Genomic DNA, 19,901 nt, shown 5'->3' on the forward strand with positions numbered 1-19,901 from the left:
GAGCTCACAACTCAGCAGGTGGACACTGCCTTCATTATTGTTGTAAAAGTAATTCTGTTCAGCTGTGAATAATAATGAGGGGTGAAACAGAGTGGCTGAGCCAGACAGGCAGAGGTGTACGTTAGGGCTTGCAGTGTGTGTTTTAGTTGGTTATTTAGTCAGTTAGTTAGTTTGTCAGTTTTTTTTTGCACTCTCCTCGTTTCCAACATGACTTCCCTGAGGACAGGGTTTAAATTGTCCTTGGTTGTTGCTGACATCTGGCTTTTATCTATAATAAATAAAGTGCCTGATTCAAAAGTGCTTTTAGCCTTCAAGCAAATGTAAAATATAGTTGTTAAGGCTCATGTATGCCTGGAAGCCAAAATGTACAAAGATAAAGTGAGTCAGTAAAACTTAGGCCTGGCAGTTTCCCAAATCTAAGCTGCCCAGTCTGTGAAGCAGAAAGCATTGTCAGCATTTTAAGATCAGAATTTAAATGATGTCCCAGCTTTGATATATTTATCCAGCAGATTGTCTAAAAGTGAGGAGGGAGTTTAATCAGCGTCATTTTCCAAAGCAGGAAACATCAAAAAACATACTTGCTCATAAAAATGTATCCAACTTGTGTTTTCTTACTCCTGTCCTTGTTATGTTCTGCTCTCCTCCAACCAAACACTGAAAATCTTTCCCTCCTCAGACACAACCAGCGTTCACTGGACGTGCAGAAAGATCCAGACCACAAAAATCGATGTCGTGTACAGTTTCCAGAGGTGTTTTCCAGCTTCCCGTACAAAGTCAACGTGACGGCATTCAACGCTTTGGGAAAAGCCTCAACCACCATCATATTCGAGGAGTCCAGTATAGGTAAGAAACAAGTCCCATCATGCTTTAGTGGGACAGTTTTCTTTGTCCTGTTTCAATCTCTTTGCTGCACTTTTATTTTGTTAAATCTGCAGGAAGTTGTAGATTATGGGCTAATTTGTTTTGGTTTAATACAATTTTGGGACATCTACTTTGGAACATTTATTCAGTTTAAAGGAACCATGTAGAATATTGAATAGTGCTACCATTTGATGCATTGTGCCAGAGTTAGCTTAAAGATACTCATGCCATCTGCATCTGCAGGTCACAATTAAAGCATCATTTTTTGACATGTTGTTTCATGTTGATTGTTACATGAAACATAATGAATGAAAACTTTGCATCTGCACCATAGAGCGTATAAAGCATAGGTGAGGTCTCTGTGACATCACACGTCTGTTTCTGAAACAGTGAAATGACGCTAATGTTTCAAGTTGTTCAAAGACAAAAATGAGTTTAAAAAGTTTCTTGTGTTAAGATATTATTCTTGTTTGAAGCAAACTTTCAAACATTTTTTTTACTCCATTGGCAGATTTTTTTTTTTTACCTGTTACATGGAATCCAGACCTCATTTTTGTTTTGAGTATGTTAGGGCAATCTATATTTTTACAGCAATTACTTGTGGTTACAGCAAAAAACTAAAATCTTATCAAGTGTTTTTGTCATGTTTTAAGTTAAAATTTACCTGAAAAATGTCTTATTTTAAGTTATTTTAAGACAGAAATTAGGTCTGAATTGCTTGTAACAAGTAAAAAAGAATTATCCACCTATGGAACATGAAAAATTTGCTTAAAACTAGAATATCGTCTCAATTCAAGGAACTTTTCTCCTGCTCCAAGGGATTTTATTTTTTATTTGTTACAAGCAATTCAGACCTCACTTTTGTCTTAAACCAACTGAAAATAAGACATTCTTTTTTTCTGGACTGGTCAGGTGAATGTGGCTCATTTTGAGTATCACAAAACAATTTTACCTTTAAACATGACAAAAACATTTAATAAGATTTATATATGTATTTATTTAATTTACAGTGTAGCCTCAATAAAAAGTGACAAAAAATAGATTGTCCTAATATACTCAATATGAGCCACGTCTATTTGACCAGTCCTGAAAAAAAAAGTCTTATTTTAAGTTGTTTAAAGACAAAATGAGGTCTGAATTTCTTGTAACAAGTGAAAAAAATCTGCCAATGAGACAAGAAAATGTGCTTGTGGAGTTTCTTGAAATCAGAATAATGTCTTTCTCTTGTTCCATCGGCAGATTTTATTTTACTTGTTACAAGAAACCCAGACTTCCTTTTTGTCTTTAAATAACTTGTAACAAGACATTTTTCTGGACTGGTCAGGCGATTGTGGCTCATATTAAGTCTAAAAAAACATTTACTTCTGGAAATAAGACAAAAACAATTGATAAGATTTCATTTTTTTTGCAGCGTAGTTATGGCATTGAAAAAAAAAAAGTCTCCTTGCACCTTAAGGCAGCCCCAGCAGCCGAATAACTTGTAGCACTTTGTTGCACTAAGTATTTCCCTAGAACTCCAAATTCTTGCTTGTGTTGTACATCCCTTTGGACAAAAGCGTTAGCTTAACAAAACTGTAAATGTAGGAATTTTACAAGTTATTTCAAGACAAAAACACTTGATAAGATTTCAGTTTTTGTAGGGTGGATTTGACACAGATTTTTAGCTCTTTTTCTAGCAGCGCCTCCTTCAGTCACATGAGCTGAGCTGTGTCTCTGATTGGACAATCAAATAATCCTAATATACAGCATGTGTCGACAGCAAAATCAGCATTTCAGACCCAAGCTTTTAATGCTGTAAAACTCATTTTTCTTGGCTGGGTGTGCACATGATTTCTGGTCTTTCTGCAGCCAGACTCAAGTGGATACTCAATGTACAGCAACTTATAGCACTTCCACATAGGCTTCATTTTCCTAAACTGGATGTTGCCCCTTAGTCTGCATCAAAACTAAAACTGTTTGGTCCTAATACATGTACTTTCACAGTCCTGCATATTTTGAAATAATTACAAATCAACTGTAAAACAAAATTAACCACAGCCATGAATGAGTGGGCACTTGTGTGTTTTGATGATTTGTTAAAAAATGAGATGATTAATTCTCGGTTCAAAGGTGTAAAAGGTAACCTCCTGACATTTTGAAGTTAAATGAAATGTTTTTGGAAAACCAATCAGCCTGTTTTTATTATCTCTCATCTGGGACCTCTATTTTTTAGAACAGCAATCAGAGACACATCAGAGATCTGTTTTGTCTTTCTCCTCTCTTTGCAAAATGGTTGTCAGGGTATCAAGGCTACATTTTCAGGATGCTAACTGTTGAGCCAAATGAATGCGTCTGTTTAACCAAGGATCACCAACATGATTCACTTTTGGTTCAGTTTTGAAATGTGTTGCACAAACACTTGGATGTTGAAAAGATCTAAAAAATTCAAAACCACATACGGATCGCCTTGCTGAAAATAAGATGCATTACATTTTTGTTTTCCACCAACAACACAGTGAACATCTGACTGTGCACCCCTGCCAGCACCCATGGCACTGGACAATAAAAGAATCCACTCCCAAACCTTTTCCCTGCACTTAAAAGAATTAAATTGAGGTTTTGACGGAGCATTGCAGTCGCAAATTATTTCACCGACATCTCCCTGAAAAGAGCCAGATACAAAAACAAACCCATCTGTCATATTATCATGTTTGTCTTCTTTCCATTGCTTTGAAATGATGTCGAAAAAGTCTCCAAGTTTGTTCCTCCACAGACTATTTTTAAAAGTACAGCCTTCATGGTTCTGTGGTAAGTAGTTTAAGGAAATGCAGTTTAGATTGTGAAGTTTTTGTTCACTTAGGCTGCAGGAGGCTACATAATAACAGCAAGATGCTTAGAATTCATGAGTGACTCAGACTGGAAAGCAGTGAAGAGGGGAAATTCATTTTAAAGCAGGAATGAGAAGTGCTTTGATAGATAAGGGGAGTGCTGCCAGCAGTCCTCAGCTCTGTTGTATTGCTTAGGGTGCGATATGGGTGTGCATGGCACATAAACACACACAGACACCAATGGGACTGCAGCAATTGTGTGCTGTGATTCTGTGGAGAGGGTGAGGTATTGAAATGGAGGGAAGGAGAGTGTGGGAGTGTGTGTGTGTGTGTGTGTGTGTGTGTGTGTGTGTGTGTACCTAAGTAGCCAAATGAGGCAGTGACATGCTCTGCCAAGCCCTGGACACAGGACTCATGAAAATGCTAATGCTAGTAGGATTAGCGCCTTGGCTCAGGAAATATCCTTCAACTATTGGTGATAGCAAACCACCCCACTGTTCCTTTCTTTCCTGTCCCTCTCCCTTAAAGTCCTGCATGCCTTCACGCCATTCTGGGGACTTGACTGTACCCCTTCAGGTCACTTCCATCCATCTTTTGTCTTTTCTATTACCAGACAGATTCTTGACATCAAATTAGAAATTATACTGATGAGACAAAAGTTGCTAATTCACTGCGTCTTACCCCAAGAATGATGTCAAGAATATTTTGTCTCAATATTTAGGTTAAATTGCAGAGAGAAACTTTTATCAATGACCTTTTTCAAACAATGATATCAGTGGCTACGTTTACATGCAGCCAGTATTGGAGTCAAGGTCAATATTCCAGTTAATAACCCATTCACATGCGTGAGCAAACAGGGTTATTCCTGTTTACACGGCAACAACAACAGTAGCACGGCAAACTTCCTGTACTCAAAAGACCAAGATGCCTAGCAAACAAACCTTGTGCAGAGCTCAAACTCATGTTCCTTTGGGTGGGGATATCCCGATAGTAGCATATATGACCACCTAACACAACATGGGTTAGAACAAGAGGAACCAAGGGGCTATTTTCTGTTTTTTGAAACTGGAAAATGAGCATATTTCAGTTTTTAAAAAGGGTTATTGGTGTTTAAATGGCCCTGCGCATCTGAGTTATTGATAATATTCCCAATATGGAAGGGTTAATGACTGCATGTACCTAGTAATACATTTGCTGTCTGAGGTATGTAATGAACTGCACCCTGTTGCTAACAGTTCAGTCAAAAAATTGAAGAAATATATATATTTATATAATTTATATATTTTGAAAATATTGTTATACATTTTTTTATTTTTTTTTTAACTTTTATTTTGTAATATATTTTACTAAAGAATTATACATTCTATTTTTATATATTTGTTTTCATTATTAAATCAATTTTTATTGTCATAAATAACATTATTATTTTTATTGTTTTTATTATTATTATTATTATTATTATTATTATTATTATTACTATTATTATTATTATTATTATTATTATTATTATTATTATTATTATTATTATTATTATTATTACTATTATTGTTGTTGTTGTTGTTGTTACTATTAATATTAATATTATTAAATATTTGTTTTTCTCCATTTTATTTTGTTAGCTTTAACTAAATTATATATTTATTTATTTTATTTGTTAATTTATTGAATGTATTTTTTTAATTTAATCTTTATATGCTTAAGTATGCCTTAAGTAAGCCTTTTTTTTTTTTTTTTTTCCCAACGCCAAAAATTAAGTAAAAAGGGTGTTAGGGAAAATACAATAGAAGAAGAAGGGGCAGAAAACTCCATCTTTGTCTGTGGCTCCATGAGGCTGCAAGCCTTCGTCGTAACAGGTGCATCAGCAACATGATTTTGCAGGTGTATTCTAGACTCTTGGAAAAAAAAAATGTTTAGATGATATTAGTGAACACTGCTACATTAGCCAGATAAATGCTATAACAAAAACTAGCTAGTTTGCGCTGCTGCTGCTCCGTGACGGTTTCTCTTCCTCGTGGAAAGCGTTAAAGAAACAAACGAACCAAGTGACAACTGCAATAATTGTATCATTTTTGTTGAACGTTCCCTGAATCAGAAAAAGCAAACGAGCCACAGGTGTGAACACACATTTAGTTTAAGCGTAAGGCTTTGTAGAAAGTCAAAAGCAAATCACGGTGTTTTCTTCTCTTTATGCTTAAATCAGTCTGGATATGAGCTCCCTTCACTCTGCCTGTCTCTTCTCTTTTTTCACGCTTCTGTTTATGCAGTTTGCCTCCCCTGACCCCCTCAAACCCCTTCTCCCTGCTTCGTTAAAAGTCTTTCTCATGCCATTTTAAGTTGTAAGTCACATTCATTATCAGGGACAACGAGGCAGATCGTAAATAAATAAAACAATTTCATGCTTCCTGGTGCACTTCTGAATCCTGTGTGGGAGTAAGACGATTCTCCACTGTCCCTGTTCATCCAACCAGAGCTGGATTGAAATTAGATGAGAATGAGATAGTGTATGTGCCACTGTGTGTGAGTGTGTGTGAGTGAGGGGGGGGTCCTCACGTGTGTGCGTGCTGTGGTTATGGTTACAAAGAGAACTCTCAAAGAGCCTCCAGACTTCTGAAATGATAACTTAAAGCTCTCCAGTGCCGAGCTGATCAAACACCTGGTGGTGCTCCCCAGGTGGAAAGGTTTGAAGCGTTTCTAGAAAGATTTGTTTCAAGTCTGCTCTGACATCAGTCCACCTTAGCAACAGCTGTCATGGAGTGCTGCGTTTCTCAATCTGTGTGATGAAAATTAATACTCTATCACCTAATCCCAAAAGAGTCGATGAAGCGAGCTGCACTTCCTTTTCTTAAACCCGTTAAATAATCTGTCACTTGTGTCGTCTTGTCAGTTAAAACTCACACAGTTGAAGAAAAATATTCAGGTTACTTAGTGCTCCCAGATCCCAGGAGCAGCGGGTAAAAGCAGAGTTCAGTCAAAGTGCAGGTGTTGAAGGTAGTCACTGAAAAACACTTTAATAAAGACACCTACTGCCTATTTTTTAAGCTCCTTCCTTTCCTACTTCTTTTTTCACCAAATCAGTGACCAATCTTATTTATTTTGTAAAATTGAACATGTGTGCCATGTGGGAGGTCAGAGATCAGTACTTGCCGCCAGAAAAAGCATCCACACTTCGGCAGAAGGTCAGAGATTTATTTACCAAGAGATGCACTAATTAGTGTCCCGGATCATTACAAGTAAAACTTTTCTCCAAATCAGCCGCGGAGTCCTTACCAACAGTCAATTTTCAGTGATAAATCCCCACAGAGCAGTAAATTAGATATGAATTCTGAACACCAAAGGTTAAAGGTCAGAGTTTTTTTTTTAATTTTTTATTAAAGATGCTGTGAGGAGGATCGGTTTTAATTGGATGCCTCGCCACCTTCTGGCCCAGAGTCTAACGCGCAATGTTGTGAAGATGTGACTTTTAACCAGGTGTGCACTGTAAAAAAAACACAAATCTTATCAAGTGTTTTTGTCTTATTTTCAGTAGAAAATGTCTTTTCAGACTTAATATGAGCCACATTCACCTGACCAGTCCAGAAAAATGTCTTATTTCAGGTTATTTAAAGAGAAAAATGAGGTCCGAACTGCTGGTAACTAGTCAAAAAAATCTGCTGATGGATCAAGAGAAAAATTCTTGTACTAAGACATTCTAGTTATAAGCAAAATTTTCAAGATATTTTCTGGACTAACCAATTGAAAATGACTGAAATTGAGTAGAATAAGCCAATTTTTACTTAAAACTAGACAAAAACACTTGATAATATTTCATTTTTTGCAGTTTGCATTTATCTTGGAACAAATTTTTTTTGTTCAAGTCAAGTTTTTATAAAATACAATGAAACAAGGTAAAGTATTTATCAATACAGTTACGTGGTGCTGTTGTTTGAATTATGATAACAAGCTAACATTTGTACCATACGTTAGCAGCCGGCTATATGCAGCGCTACACTGCAAAAAACTGAAATCTTATCAAGTGTTTTTGTCTTGTTTTTAGTAAAAATGTCTTTTTAGACTCAATTTGTGCCACATTTACTTAGCCAGTCCAGAAAAATGTCTTGTTTCAAGTTGTTAAAAAACAAAAATGAGGTCTGAATTGTTTGTAACAAGTTAAAAAATCTGCTAATGGAACAAGAGAAAAGTTGCATGTATTTTTTGTCTTTGAATAACTTAAAACAAGACATTTTTCTGGACTATCCAGTTGAAGATGACTCAAATTTGTGTAATAAGGATTTTAGGTCTTAGTTTAAGACAGAAACACTTGATAAAATTCCATTTTTTATAGTGTGTGTTTGTTTTTGAACAAACTTACTTTGTTCAAGTCATTTTTTAACTGTATACAATGCAACAAGGTAAGGTATTTATCAATACAGTTACGCAGTTCTGTTGTTTGAAACGTGACAACAAGCAAGTATTATAAGTTAGTCCAATACGTCAGTAGCCGGCTATATTTAGCACTACACTGCAAAAAAAAAAAAAAGAAATCCAATCAAGTGTTTTTGTCTTATTTTCACTAGAAAATGGCTTTTCAGACCCAATTTAAGCCACATTTACCTGGCCAGTAAAAATGTCTTGTTTCAAGTTATTAAAAGACAAAAATGAGATTTGGATTTCTTGTGACAAGTTAAAAGAAATCTACCAGTTTCAAGCAAATTTTTCTTTTACGATTGGAAGATGTTTTTACTTGTTACAAGCAATTCAGACCTCATTTTTGTCTGAAAACAAATTAAAACAAGAGATTTTTCTGGACTGTCAAGTTGAATGTGGTTCATATCAATTGTAATAAGACAATTTTTACTTAAAATAAGACTAAAAACATGTGATAAGATTTCAGTTTTTTACAGTGTACGAGCAGCCAGGTGCGTATCCATAGGCTAACATGACAACAAGCTAACTTTCAGTTCATACAGTAGTTTAGTAGCCATCCATATGTAGTGCTATCGGTCACGCGGTGCTCTAAGATGTGTCTGTAATGTGTAACGTTAGTGATTCCTAGTTGTGTCCTGCCAGTCATCCACCAATCAGAGCTAACGTAACCTCACTCTTCATTTTATTGATAGACTCTCAAGTTTGAACAGACCACTGCAGAATAACTGCTGACTGTGGGTTGGAGTCAACATTAGCACAAACAGTTTAGCTCTTTTAGCCTTTAGCTCATGCTCTATCTCTCTCCTGTTTATCTTTAATCAGCTCTTCTGTCCTTTTTCTGTCTGACAGTTAGGCTTCAGTGTCCACAATCACTACAAAATTCCTCAGCTGGTGTGGTGATGTTGCACTTACCAGTCGTTATTGTGTTAAGATCCTGCCGACAACGCCAAATTATTGAGGAAATTTCAGCCATCTTGACCCCTTGATGAAGAAGACTCAGGAGGCTCAGATGGCTTAAGTTGAAATAGTTTGTGGCTATATAACTTGCTATTTCTATCTATGAGCCAGTGGGTTTAGCCTAGATTGGGATCTCAAGTGTGATACAGTAACGTGTGAATAGGATCCAACTCAAACTGGAGAGACTCTGTCTCTGTGACCAGATAACTTTAAAGCCAGATACAGGTTTGTGACTGTTTGACTACCAGACTACTTAGAAACTCTTTCACCATAGATATTTCTATAAACCTGATGTGATTCCCAGAGAAATCTCTAAGATTCCTTTAGATGTCACTTTTTTTTTTCTTTTGTGCTTTCATTTTAAACTTCTTCCTCAGTGCATCTTTGAACGAATCAGCCCTGGGGATTTTGGATCTTTTAAGTCTAGCCATAAAGCTTTTTTTGTGAGTTTTTCTGCCACTTTGATTCAGTGAGTTAATGAGCTCTCAGTCACTCCGTTTTATTGCTCTACATATAAATGAGTAAAGATGAAATCTATCTTATATTGTGAATGCATGTTAAACTGGAAGACTGTTTTTTCTCAATGTGAGTAAGAAATGGAAGAGGTTTGACTCAGATATTTCAGTTTTATTTTTTGACTTGTTTTGAAATGATAAAGGTTTAATTACTGTGCACTGAGTTGTTGTGCTGCACTCACACATCAAAAGTCTTCTAGCACCGGTACTTCTCACCTTTTTTGATCCTTTGTCCTTTTCAAAGTTATTTTTGTGCGATTTCAGTCGGAGATGAAAACACTTTACCTTCCCACTTTTCCCCATTTGTTCAAGTGCACAGCAAGCTGCTGTCATCCAGCTCCTTCTCTGCTGCTGTGGAGAAATGAACATTTCCTCCTTTTTTCTTTTTTTTTTTTTTTGCTGTTTTTATTTCCTCTCTTGTTAAAAGCCCATTTACTTGGTAGGATATACAGCTGAGTGTGAGCTGCTGCTGCATTTTCCATGTCTGTTTTATCATTAGTTCACACCTGGATGCATTAAGTAAAGGGCCTGCATTATGAATAAGTGTGGCTTCAGAAAAAGTGCAGATGTTCACAGCAGCACTCAGAAACAGAGGAACATTGGGTTGTACATGCAGATTTAGCATCTGAAGGTCTTTTATGCCTCGCTGCCTGATTCCATGAGTCCATAGCCACAAGGAAAGACTTTAAAGGCCTCTTCCCTCAAAGTAAGAACGATCGGCCACTCTCCCTCCCGACTGATTGTTCCATTTCAGCAGACGGTGCATATAATAGCTTCGCAAGTACCTGTTAGACTTTTATGTTTCAATACATCTTTTCACTTGCATGACCAGCAGAAAGTGAGAATGGGCTGCGGTGTGGTGCAACATGGGACTGAAAGGAAAAAGAGAAACTGTGGTCTGGATGCAAATTTGATTTATCACAGTCAAGGGAGGCATTAAAGACATGGAGACACGCTGAGGGGACATCATAAAACCATTCTCTGTTTACTCATAAAACTACCCGGACTGCATGATACGCTGTTTTTCTTCTATAAAAGCCAACTCATTACATAAGAGCAGAATCCTGACAGAGATAGCGTATATCTATCTTTCAGTAGCTTTACATTAATGAGATCATTTTTTTCTTTTTTAATGGGGTTATATGAGGTACTTGTCAATAGTAAGTGTATTAGTGGGGGGATGCCAGTCAGCTTGGCCTGTTTGCTGAGAAAGCAGCTGGAGAACCGGAATGGGAGCGCGGCGATCACCCTTTGGGGTCAGAGAGGGTCGGCTCTGCTACATAATTTGGCTGATTCTAACAAACTCAAACTGGAGCTAGTGTGGCTGGAGGAGTGCCAGTGCTTTATATCGCTGTCAGGAAGCTCATTCACTTATACACTCTTTTTGAACACAGTATCATGTAAATACGTTGTGAATTACAGCATTCAGATAGACCGATTATTGGCGCCGATATTTAGCATTTTGAGGCATATCGACGTCGGCCTTTTCTTTGTTTAAATCTGGTGGCAGAAAATAAATTAAATTTCAGACTGTGTTATTTTGGCTTCAACACAGCCTCCCATCCTCAGTGCCATCTGATTCATGAGCCACTTTTTGTGGAAAACTTTAGCAAGCTATTCATCTTTTTAAGTTTTCATTTAACTTTATGACACAGCTGCTGAGCCTGGGAGCTGTTTCATAAACATATGCTTAAAGGTGTTTGAACAAAGTTAAGTGTCAGAGTTGGTGCCAGTATTTTCACTTTTAATGCTAATGAATATCGGCCCCAAATATTGGTTATCTGCTTCCTTGACTACTGATAATCAGTACAGGTATCGGCCTTGAAAAAACCATATCAGTCTATCTCTAGGTCAGATTATCTGTAAATTCTAGCTTGTATGGTAGCAGTAGGGTTGGGCATTTCAAACAAAAGAGTGAATGGATTTTCACTCGTAACTACTCGAAAAATTATTCCAGGATCATCCCCCACAAGCCTCCACCACCACCCACCCACTTACACGTACCTGACTTCATCACACTGTCGATCATCAAACTCAATTCTTGGGGGGCGAAGCAGAACACTGACTGTTTATCTGAGGATAGTTCCGCACTTTCTGCTGCATGCCTCGCCATCACCTGGTTGTGTGTAGTTGTTGACGACTTGTGATATTCTAACTTAACCTTGCAGAGTTTGCACTGTATTTTTGTTGTTTTGAGGGAGTTTCCGCACTTCCCAATCCATTTTTGAGCATCTCTTTGTTCTTGTTTTAGCTGTAAATCCTCTAACCTGTTGACTTCTGGTCTGGCTCCGGTCATTATGACAGTTTGCTGCTTGTCCTGTACTCATAGTGGGTTAAGATAAGATAAGACTCCTTATCTTGTCTTGATGTTGGGTTCCTGCTAAAAAAAAATCTTATTAACATTTACGGGTCTAGACCTGTAAATGTTTTTATAAAGTGTCTTGAGATAACATTTGTTATGATTTGGCGCGATACAAAAAAAGATTGATTGATTGATTGCTGTAGTCCGGTAAAATACAATCTGGTTTGAACACCATTTGTTTTATTTTTAAAGTTACTGGAAGTTTTAGGTGGTTTCAGTGCATAACTTCCTGTAAAGCTTTTGTGAAATTGTGAAATTGTGAAATTGACGCGTAACAGCTCCAGACTGGCTGCAAACAGGACAAAACCATTGTCACATGAACCATTCTTTTTTTTGTATAGATTTTACAAAAACTATAGAGGGATTACTTGTTTATCAACAACGCCGAATGCGCGCTCAACTTCAGTGCAGAATCACTGCAGAGTATAATGCTTTGTCAACTGACATGGAGAAGCTAACCACCAAAAAATGAATTTTTAAACTAAATATCATCACTTTTATGGCTGGTAAACGACTCCCAGGTTTGTGAAACAGCAGTGAGAGGACAGAAGAGATCAGCAAGTGGACAGATGTTAGGTGGACTGTCACTCAATGCTCATAACTGCATTATCCGTGAACACTTACAAGACTGTGACAGACCAGGACGTAAACATGTGTCAATAAATCAGAAACCCTCCCAGATCAAAAAAAGCACACAGACTGCTGAGTCTGAGACACGGTTCATAATAAAAGAACCAGAAACTACGTCCAGAGTTGATTAATTTCCTGCAGACGTCGCTGGTGTTTCAGTGTAAAGTGTGACCCTGTTAACTGGTGACTCTTGGACGTTAATCACTGATACTGTCAGCTGAGAGTCCTCAGTTAGCATGGTCGCTATTAACTCCAAAACACTGGTTGCTCTGTGACAGTCCAAACTTGAAAGTTGTTGCTTCTGTTGTATAGTATCATTTCTTAAAACTGTCCACAGAACAATCAAACATTTTTATGCTGATGACAGCTTGAATTTAGTGTTTAAACAACACAAACTCGTCTGTATGAACGAAGTTAAACGCTGTTTCTGTGGTCAGGATATGGGCCCATCTTTATGATATCTTGGACTGATAATCCCTCTATACCTCCTAAAGTTCAATAAACTCGCTGTGGAAAGGTTTTCAGGACAAGTATGGCAGACATAACTGGTCTCTCATTTCCCCTCGTTTGTTGCATTTATTACACTTCTCTGTTACTTAGCTAGGTTGCTAACTAGGTTGATAATCTGTTAGATTAGGTTGATGAAAAGGTTGTACAACTAAAACATAAACACAAACAAAACTCAGATTTAACTAAAAAAGTGAATGATCATCTATGTGACTTCTTTCCTTTCTTAAAACACTAAAAAAATAGTCCTGACGAGTAAAAAAGAAAATGAAAATGAAACTTAAGAACTGCACATTACAGTAAACCTGGCCCACTCTATACACACAATGCGTGATCAGAGAATCTTGATTATATGAACATCAAATTAAATGAGTAGTATCTGAGTCTGCATCATTTCAGCTTGACAAAATTATAAAAGTTATATATTTTTTTTTAGTGTTAATGACTATTTGTATATTTGAAAATCAATCAATCATCTCTAGCCCACAGTAAACAGCATGTCACATCACTCTCAGACATGTGATCAGTTGCATCCTTTGTGTCTCATACCCTGACAAAAACCTTTTCATCTCGGTGGTAAAAATAGTCGTGATTTTGGACTTTAGCCACATTTTTCTGCAGTGCTGCTCAGACTGCAAATCAGCGAGGCCTACGCCGAGAGAAAGAGCCAGACTGCTGTTTGCTCCTCGCAGACAGAGCCACATCTGAGAGACAGAGAAATATCTGTGCTCTTTTCTGTTTTTCCTCGGAAGTGGACCCTCGGTGGACCCCCAATTATTGTGATACTGCATATGCAGGGTTTTTCATCAGAGGCCAGGAGATAGGAGAGATCGTGACTTTGCAGACTTTAATTAAATCCATTCTTGGAGACTCATGTTTATGTAACTTTGGTGGAAAACGTCTCTCAATCTGCTCCGTGTGAGAATAGATTCATTACTGTCTGTTTTGCTCAGGTAAGTAAGAGCACCTGATTGTCTCTCTGGGTTTTAAACATTTAACTTAGCAGGAAACCCGTTCTGTCTTTATCAGTATTATGAGCAGTGCTCGGTCTGGCTGCAGGTGCCCCCCTCAGGTCACGTAAAGAAGGATGTGTTCATTACTCATGCAACACAAAGCTTATACTCAAGCGATATGAATAGTTTAAAAGCAGCCGAGGCACCAAACCCATACAGATTTCTTTCTGTTTTTTCGGAGCTTGCCCGTGTTTCCGGCTGTTATGCACCGTCGGACAAAGCAAATGTGGACAAAGAGGAGAAAATCTGAACTCTGGTCTCCTCTGACTTTGGTTTCACTCTGCCTTTGTGCTCTTTTCTTCCTCTCTTTCTATCTGTTGTCCCTTCCCTATTTTTCACTTTACTTGAAGGTCACTATGAACTAACATCTCTTTCTCATGGGAGAAAGCTGTCAGTCTGCTTTTATCTGTCTCTTATCTCTCTATCCAGCTTTCATATTTCCAACCATTTATTCTATAAAGGTCAAACAAAGGGAGATGCCTGTCTTGTGCTTTTGTCTGACTCCTTGTGTTGCCTTTCTAACCAAGATGCTTTTATTCTCTGGTTTTACATCTGTGCGTCTTTTATAAGACGTTCAGTCTGTAACTGCTGCTATCCATTTCCTATTGTGGCGTCATGTGCAGCTCTGCTGTGGACGGGCTGCTGAAGTGGAGGGCCGGTGTGTTCCCTGGTGAGGGAAAGATCCAACAAAGCCTGGGTCATTCAGCATGTCCTGAAAAGCACTGAATAGTATTCTCTGTCTCCCTCGGTGGACATGTATTCAGACACTGAGATACACGTCTTTCATCTGCTAATATGACTCACTGCAACTTTCCTTAATGTCTTTCTTTTGTCCTCGTTTCCTCTTTCACTGTTGCATAATCAAGTATTTCCTGCATTTTCTCCCCAACAATAGTTTCCATTAGTAGGTCTGATGACCTTAAGACAGCAGCAAAAAATGGTCAGAATCATGATATTAAAGGCAGGGGTGTGCAGATTTTTAAAGGTAGAGTCTGCAGGATTTTCCAAAACTTGGTGGAGGTAATAACTCGTTTTAACATGTGAGCAAACAGAGTTATTCCTGTTTACATGGTAAACAAGGGTAAAGCAACGCACGGAGAATGTCGTGAGGCAACGCGCATCATTTCTGCTTCATCTTACTGTATCTAAAGCAACAATGTCAATGTTAATGTCAGCTTTATTTATGAAGCCCATCTAAAACAGCCAGTGTTACGGTAGCCTGTGGGTGTCAGAGGATTTTCAAACGCCACCACGCAACAGAAGTACAGCTACAACGGTAGTTAAAAGAGTTGACTTATTCAAACGGACACAGAAAAGTTGTAAAAGTAAGTAAATGGTTAACTTCTATATGATAAATGAAGAAATTGATTCATTCAGTATCTTCAAAAAGCATATCAAAAACAGCATATTAAACAAATACAGGGATGAAATATATATTCTTAACCTTGCATCTGAAATGAAAAATAAATAAATAAATAAAATTGAATTAAAAATATATATAAAAAATGAATGAAATAAAATAAAATAAAATAAAATAAAAAAGGAAAAATAATACTGGCTGTCCTTGAGTTACGAACAAGTTTAATTCCTACAACGTGTCACAACCCAAATTCTGCCTGGGTCGGATTTTTACCCTAAACACCCCCTTAATCTTAAAAATAACTATCCAAATGCTTGTATTGTGCTTCATATTCATGGGTAAACAGTACAGACAATTGAAATAGACAAAATAAAATAAATACAGGGAGAAAATACAGTAAAATAAATTAGACAAAATCCAGACAAAGTGGAAGATGCTGATGACGACGTAGCACTGCGTAGCTGGGTATTCATATGCACTGCGCATCAAAAACTAGTATGCGTCGTAGGAGCTTATGAACCGAGCGGCATAACTTTGAAACCTTCTCTTTTTTCATATGCATACATATATATGTATATATATATATATATATATATATATATATATATATACTGGCATCGTAAAGTCATTAAACGACAAAAGTCGAGAACCACGTAAGGACCTCCTGTAGTATTAACAGCTATATCAAGAAAGTGTTTTGTTTGTTGTGTTTTTCTTTTGTTGACATAATTTTGCACTTGAGTTGGGGATGGTTTGTATATCCTTATGCTGTAAAAATGAATTAATGCAAAGCTAAAGGCACGCTGGCCGACAGCATTTTTGGTTTTGTCTGATCAGGTGTTTATTTAAACATTTTGTGAGCGAAGGGGCAGGTACTGTAGGACTTTTTCTTCTTTCTGCTCCTTTTCATTCATTTTGAGATTTACTTATTTATTTGGGGGCCTTTTTATGCCTTTAATTGGGTAAAGGAGGAAACAGGTCGTGATAGGGGATTTACATGCGGGAAAGAGGCCCCAGGCTGAAATCAAACCTGGACCAACTGCGTAAAGGCGAACCTCATGGAACACAACCGAGACCACTAGGCCATCTGCGCTCCAAGATTTATTTTGTTTTTATTTTGGACTTGCATTTTGAGGTCATCATGAATGAACTAAAGACAAACAAACACTAGACGGCCTGCTCAGGTCAACAAAATAACAGAACAATACATTGATGTCACATGATATGAGATTTTGACTTTTTATTTATTTATGTTCAAAGATATCTGGGTTAGTTGGTTAAATCTCATATTTAAATGTGTGAAAATTTGGAGGATACTGTAACTGAAAACAATGACGTTCACTTTCAGTTTCCGACAGGTCAAATCAAACTCAGCAGCAAAGAGCTTTTCGTAGAAGTGTCTGCTGTAACGTGAATATGCATTAACACCAGGCGGTGAATTTTCTGGGATCTGAAACTCCACAGCAATCCTCAGTGACGTTTACAGCCGAAAATCCCACTTTTCATGCGGTGCTAACTTGGTTTTCAATTTCCCTCCACAGTCAAACCAGACCCCCCAGAGCGCGTGACGGCGACTCCAATCCGTTTCAACGCTCGGAGGCTAGAGGTTTCCTGGCACAGCCCTGCTACCTGGCCTGATATCGACAACTTCCCCCTGAAATACTTCCTTCGATACCGGCCACTCATCAAAGAGCAGTGGCAGCATGTGAGTAATGCTGCTGCTTCTATGTGTGTGTGTGAGTGTGTGTCCTTGAAGGTCATGGCTCAGCACATTAACCACGGATGGGAATTGCAAAGGTCTATTAGTTTGTCATGCAGATTAAATTCACATATTATTAATATCTATATAATTTAAAAGCATCCACGCCGGAGTAAGAAGCTGATACAAAAGAAGACCTTTATCCATAGAGCCAATAACATCAAATGTCTGAGCTTCTTAATTAACTCCTGTGAAAACTAAACACACACGCATTAATCAAACATGCTCATAAGGAGCTCAGTGCAGAGGAATTAGCCTCTTGCTAATGAGCAGCAGAGCCAGAAGTGGAGGAATCTGGCCGACACATGTAATGACTGTTTCATAAGCCAGAGATAAAGGCAGTTATAAATAGTCCAGTCCCTTTTTGGAGATACATCTTGATTACCAAGAGCTGCGAGTCAACATTGCAAAATACCTGCAAAGTATGATTCATTACCTGGTATTTCACCACCTCTGCTAAGCAGATCTGTTGTTTTTTCTTTGGAAGTGGTTTTGGCCTGGGTCCTAAATGTTACAGGTTACGTTTCCCACACTGCAAAAATATTTATCTAAGGGAAATAATTACCTACATGCACGCACGTTTGTCTTACCTTATGTGACTGAGCAGAGCCGGCCCAGGGCATGAGAAGATTTTTTCATTTATGAGTCATCAACAATATATTATGATACAAAAGCACAATTTTAAACAGAGGGCTGCTGATGATGAAGGCCTAGTGATTCTTTCTGTCTCTAAAACATTAGAGCCAGAGCTGGCTCAAGTCTTCATCAGGGCTTAAGCAAAATTTAGTTTGGGGCCCTCTATTTCTGCTGACAGACAAGGTTGCATATTAGAACAGAGTAGAATAGAATAGAATAGAATAGAATATTCTTTTATTGATATCCCATAGGGGAATTTTTTGCCACAGCAGCTCACAGAAAAAGTGCAATAAATGCAATAACAATAAAAAAGAATAATAATAAGAATAAGAATATGAAATTAAAAATTTGAAGAAATATAGAAAAGTAGGAAAAAATTTAAAAAAAATCAAGAAATCAACATATTACATATTTACATAAATATAAATAAGTAAATTATATTATATTATTAATTTTTGTTAAATAAAAAGCCAACCCTAACAATCAACTCAAAGTTCGTATAACACAAATACAAAGAGGTTAGCGTGAATATTAAGCTACTAAACCCAACATTTGAAGAGCATTTATTCTTGTTTTGTACTATCTAGCTAATTGTGCTATGAACGGCTACACAAATCTCTTTGCCAAACATTCTTTAACTAAGACACACATCCCCCACTTCTCCTCTTTCTCTGTCTTTTTTCTGCACTAGAAGAATAAGTCCATTTTTTCACTTTATGCCTTGATGCCTGCTGTCGCAAATTTGCAACATACCCTGTCAGGTCTTGATGCAGCTGAAACGGCCTTTGTATCCCACTAATGCCTTTTGGTTTATATTCCACACATACCAAAGCTCATATGAAATGCACTATGTCCAAATAAATCAGTTAGAGGGTGACCTTTTTTTCTTTGTATATGATATAACTTATTTATAACTATTGTACGTTCTATATTTGACTTAACAATCTCCACTTAGCATACAATTTAGCATCTGCAAGAATGCAAAAACACACAAAAAACAATTTTTTAATTTGATTGTAAATTAATTCAGGCAGTAAGGGGTTAACTACCTGCACTTTGGGTCTTTTGGGTCTAGTGCGCACTGCACAGCAGGGGGTTCACATTCCCGCTGCAGTGGAGCTTTGATGTTTTAGAGACAGAAAGAATCACTAGGCTGACATTAGCAGCAGCACTCTGTTGATATAAAGTTGTGTTTTTGTACAATAATTTATCGTTTATTATAAAGAAATCATCACTCATACATGCAAAAAAAAAGGATAAAAAATTATTTTGCTAATTGCCGCTGGGGCCCCCTAGTGGCTGGGAGGTCCTAAGCAGGCACTTAGTTTGCCAATGCCTTGGGTCAGCTCTGATCAAAGCTCCACTGCAGCGGTAATTTGAGCCCCCTGCTGTGCAGTGCGCACTGAATATCAAAAGTCTAGATAGTTAAAGGCAAAATGCAAAAAAAGGACTTATCCTTCAGGCGCAGAGAAAAGAAAGAGGAAAAGTAGAAAAAAACATCACGATAAAGGTATGTTTACTTGTCTTAGTTATAGAATGTTTAACAAAGAGATTTGTGTAGCCATACATAGTGAAATTAGCTAGCTAGTACAAAATGAGAGAATGGTCTTAAATAGCTCAATCTCATGCTAACCTCTTTGTATTTGTGTAAAACTAACTTTGAGGTGATTCTTTTTTGGCTTCAAAACAGAGTTTTTGCTAACATTGATAGCAAACATTCATTAACACGTCACCTTGTTTGCTAGCACAAATAGAAGGCCCCAAGTCAGATTTTGCTCAGGGCCTCGCGGCGGCTTGGTCCAGCTCTGTGGCTGAGTCCAAGAGAACACTAAAGAGATAAAACTCACATTTATTCCAAATCTTTTTCTCATTCTCCTCTTCAGTCCATCCTCGAGTGTGTCCCTCGTGTTTGTCACATTCATCGCCTCACTGTCACTGTTTTTATTTTTTTTCCTCTAGTTGTTACTATTATTTCTCATGCAAAGACACATTTGTTCTGTTATACATGTAAGTTTGACCCCTCCCCCAATATTTCTCCCTCTTTGTCACACACACACACACTCACACACACACTCACAGTTGTAAAAATA

General features: G+C 37.5%; 1 protein-coding gene across 4 annotated transcripts in view; it reads left to right on the forward strand.

Annotated features, from left to right (window-relative positions):
• The window catches only part of cntfr (ciliary neurotrophic factor receptor), a 397,904-nt gene that overhangs the window by 332,017 nt on the left and 45,986 nt on the right, over positions 1 to 19,901 (forward strand). For all 4 annotated transcript variants that reach the window (XM_074691062.1, XM_074691061.1, XM_074691064.1 and 1 more), the window contains 2 exons: positions 677 to 843; positions 16,958 to 17,121. In XM_074691062.1, the coding sequence (XP_074547163.1) occupies positions 677 to 843; positions 16,958 to 17,121 (331 nt within the window). The remainder of the gene's footprint in view (positions 1 to 676; positions 844 to 16,957; positions 17,122 to 19,901) is intronic.

The sequence above is a fragment of the Halichoeres trimaculatus genome, unplaced genomic scaffold (genome assembly GCF_033239565.1).
Source record: "Halichoeres trimaculatus isolate MK-OKI-2021-1 unplaced genomic scaffold, fHalTri1.1 fHalTri1_scaffold_16, whole genome shotgun sequence".
Lineage (NCBI taxonomy): Eukaryota > Metazoa > Chordata > Actinopteri > Labriformes > Labridae > Halichoeres > Halichoeres trimaculatus.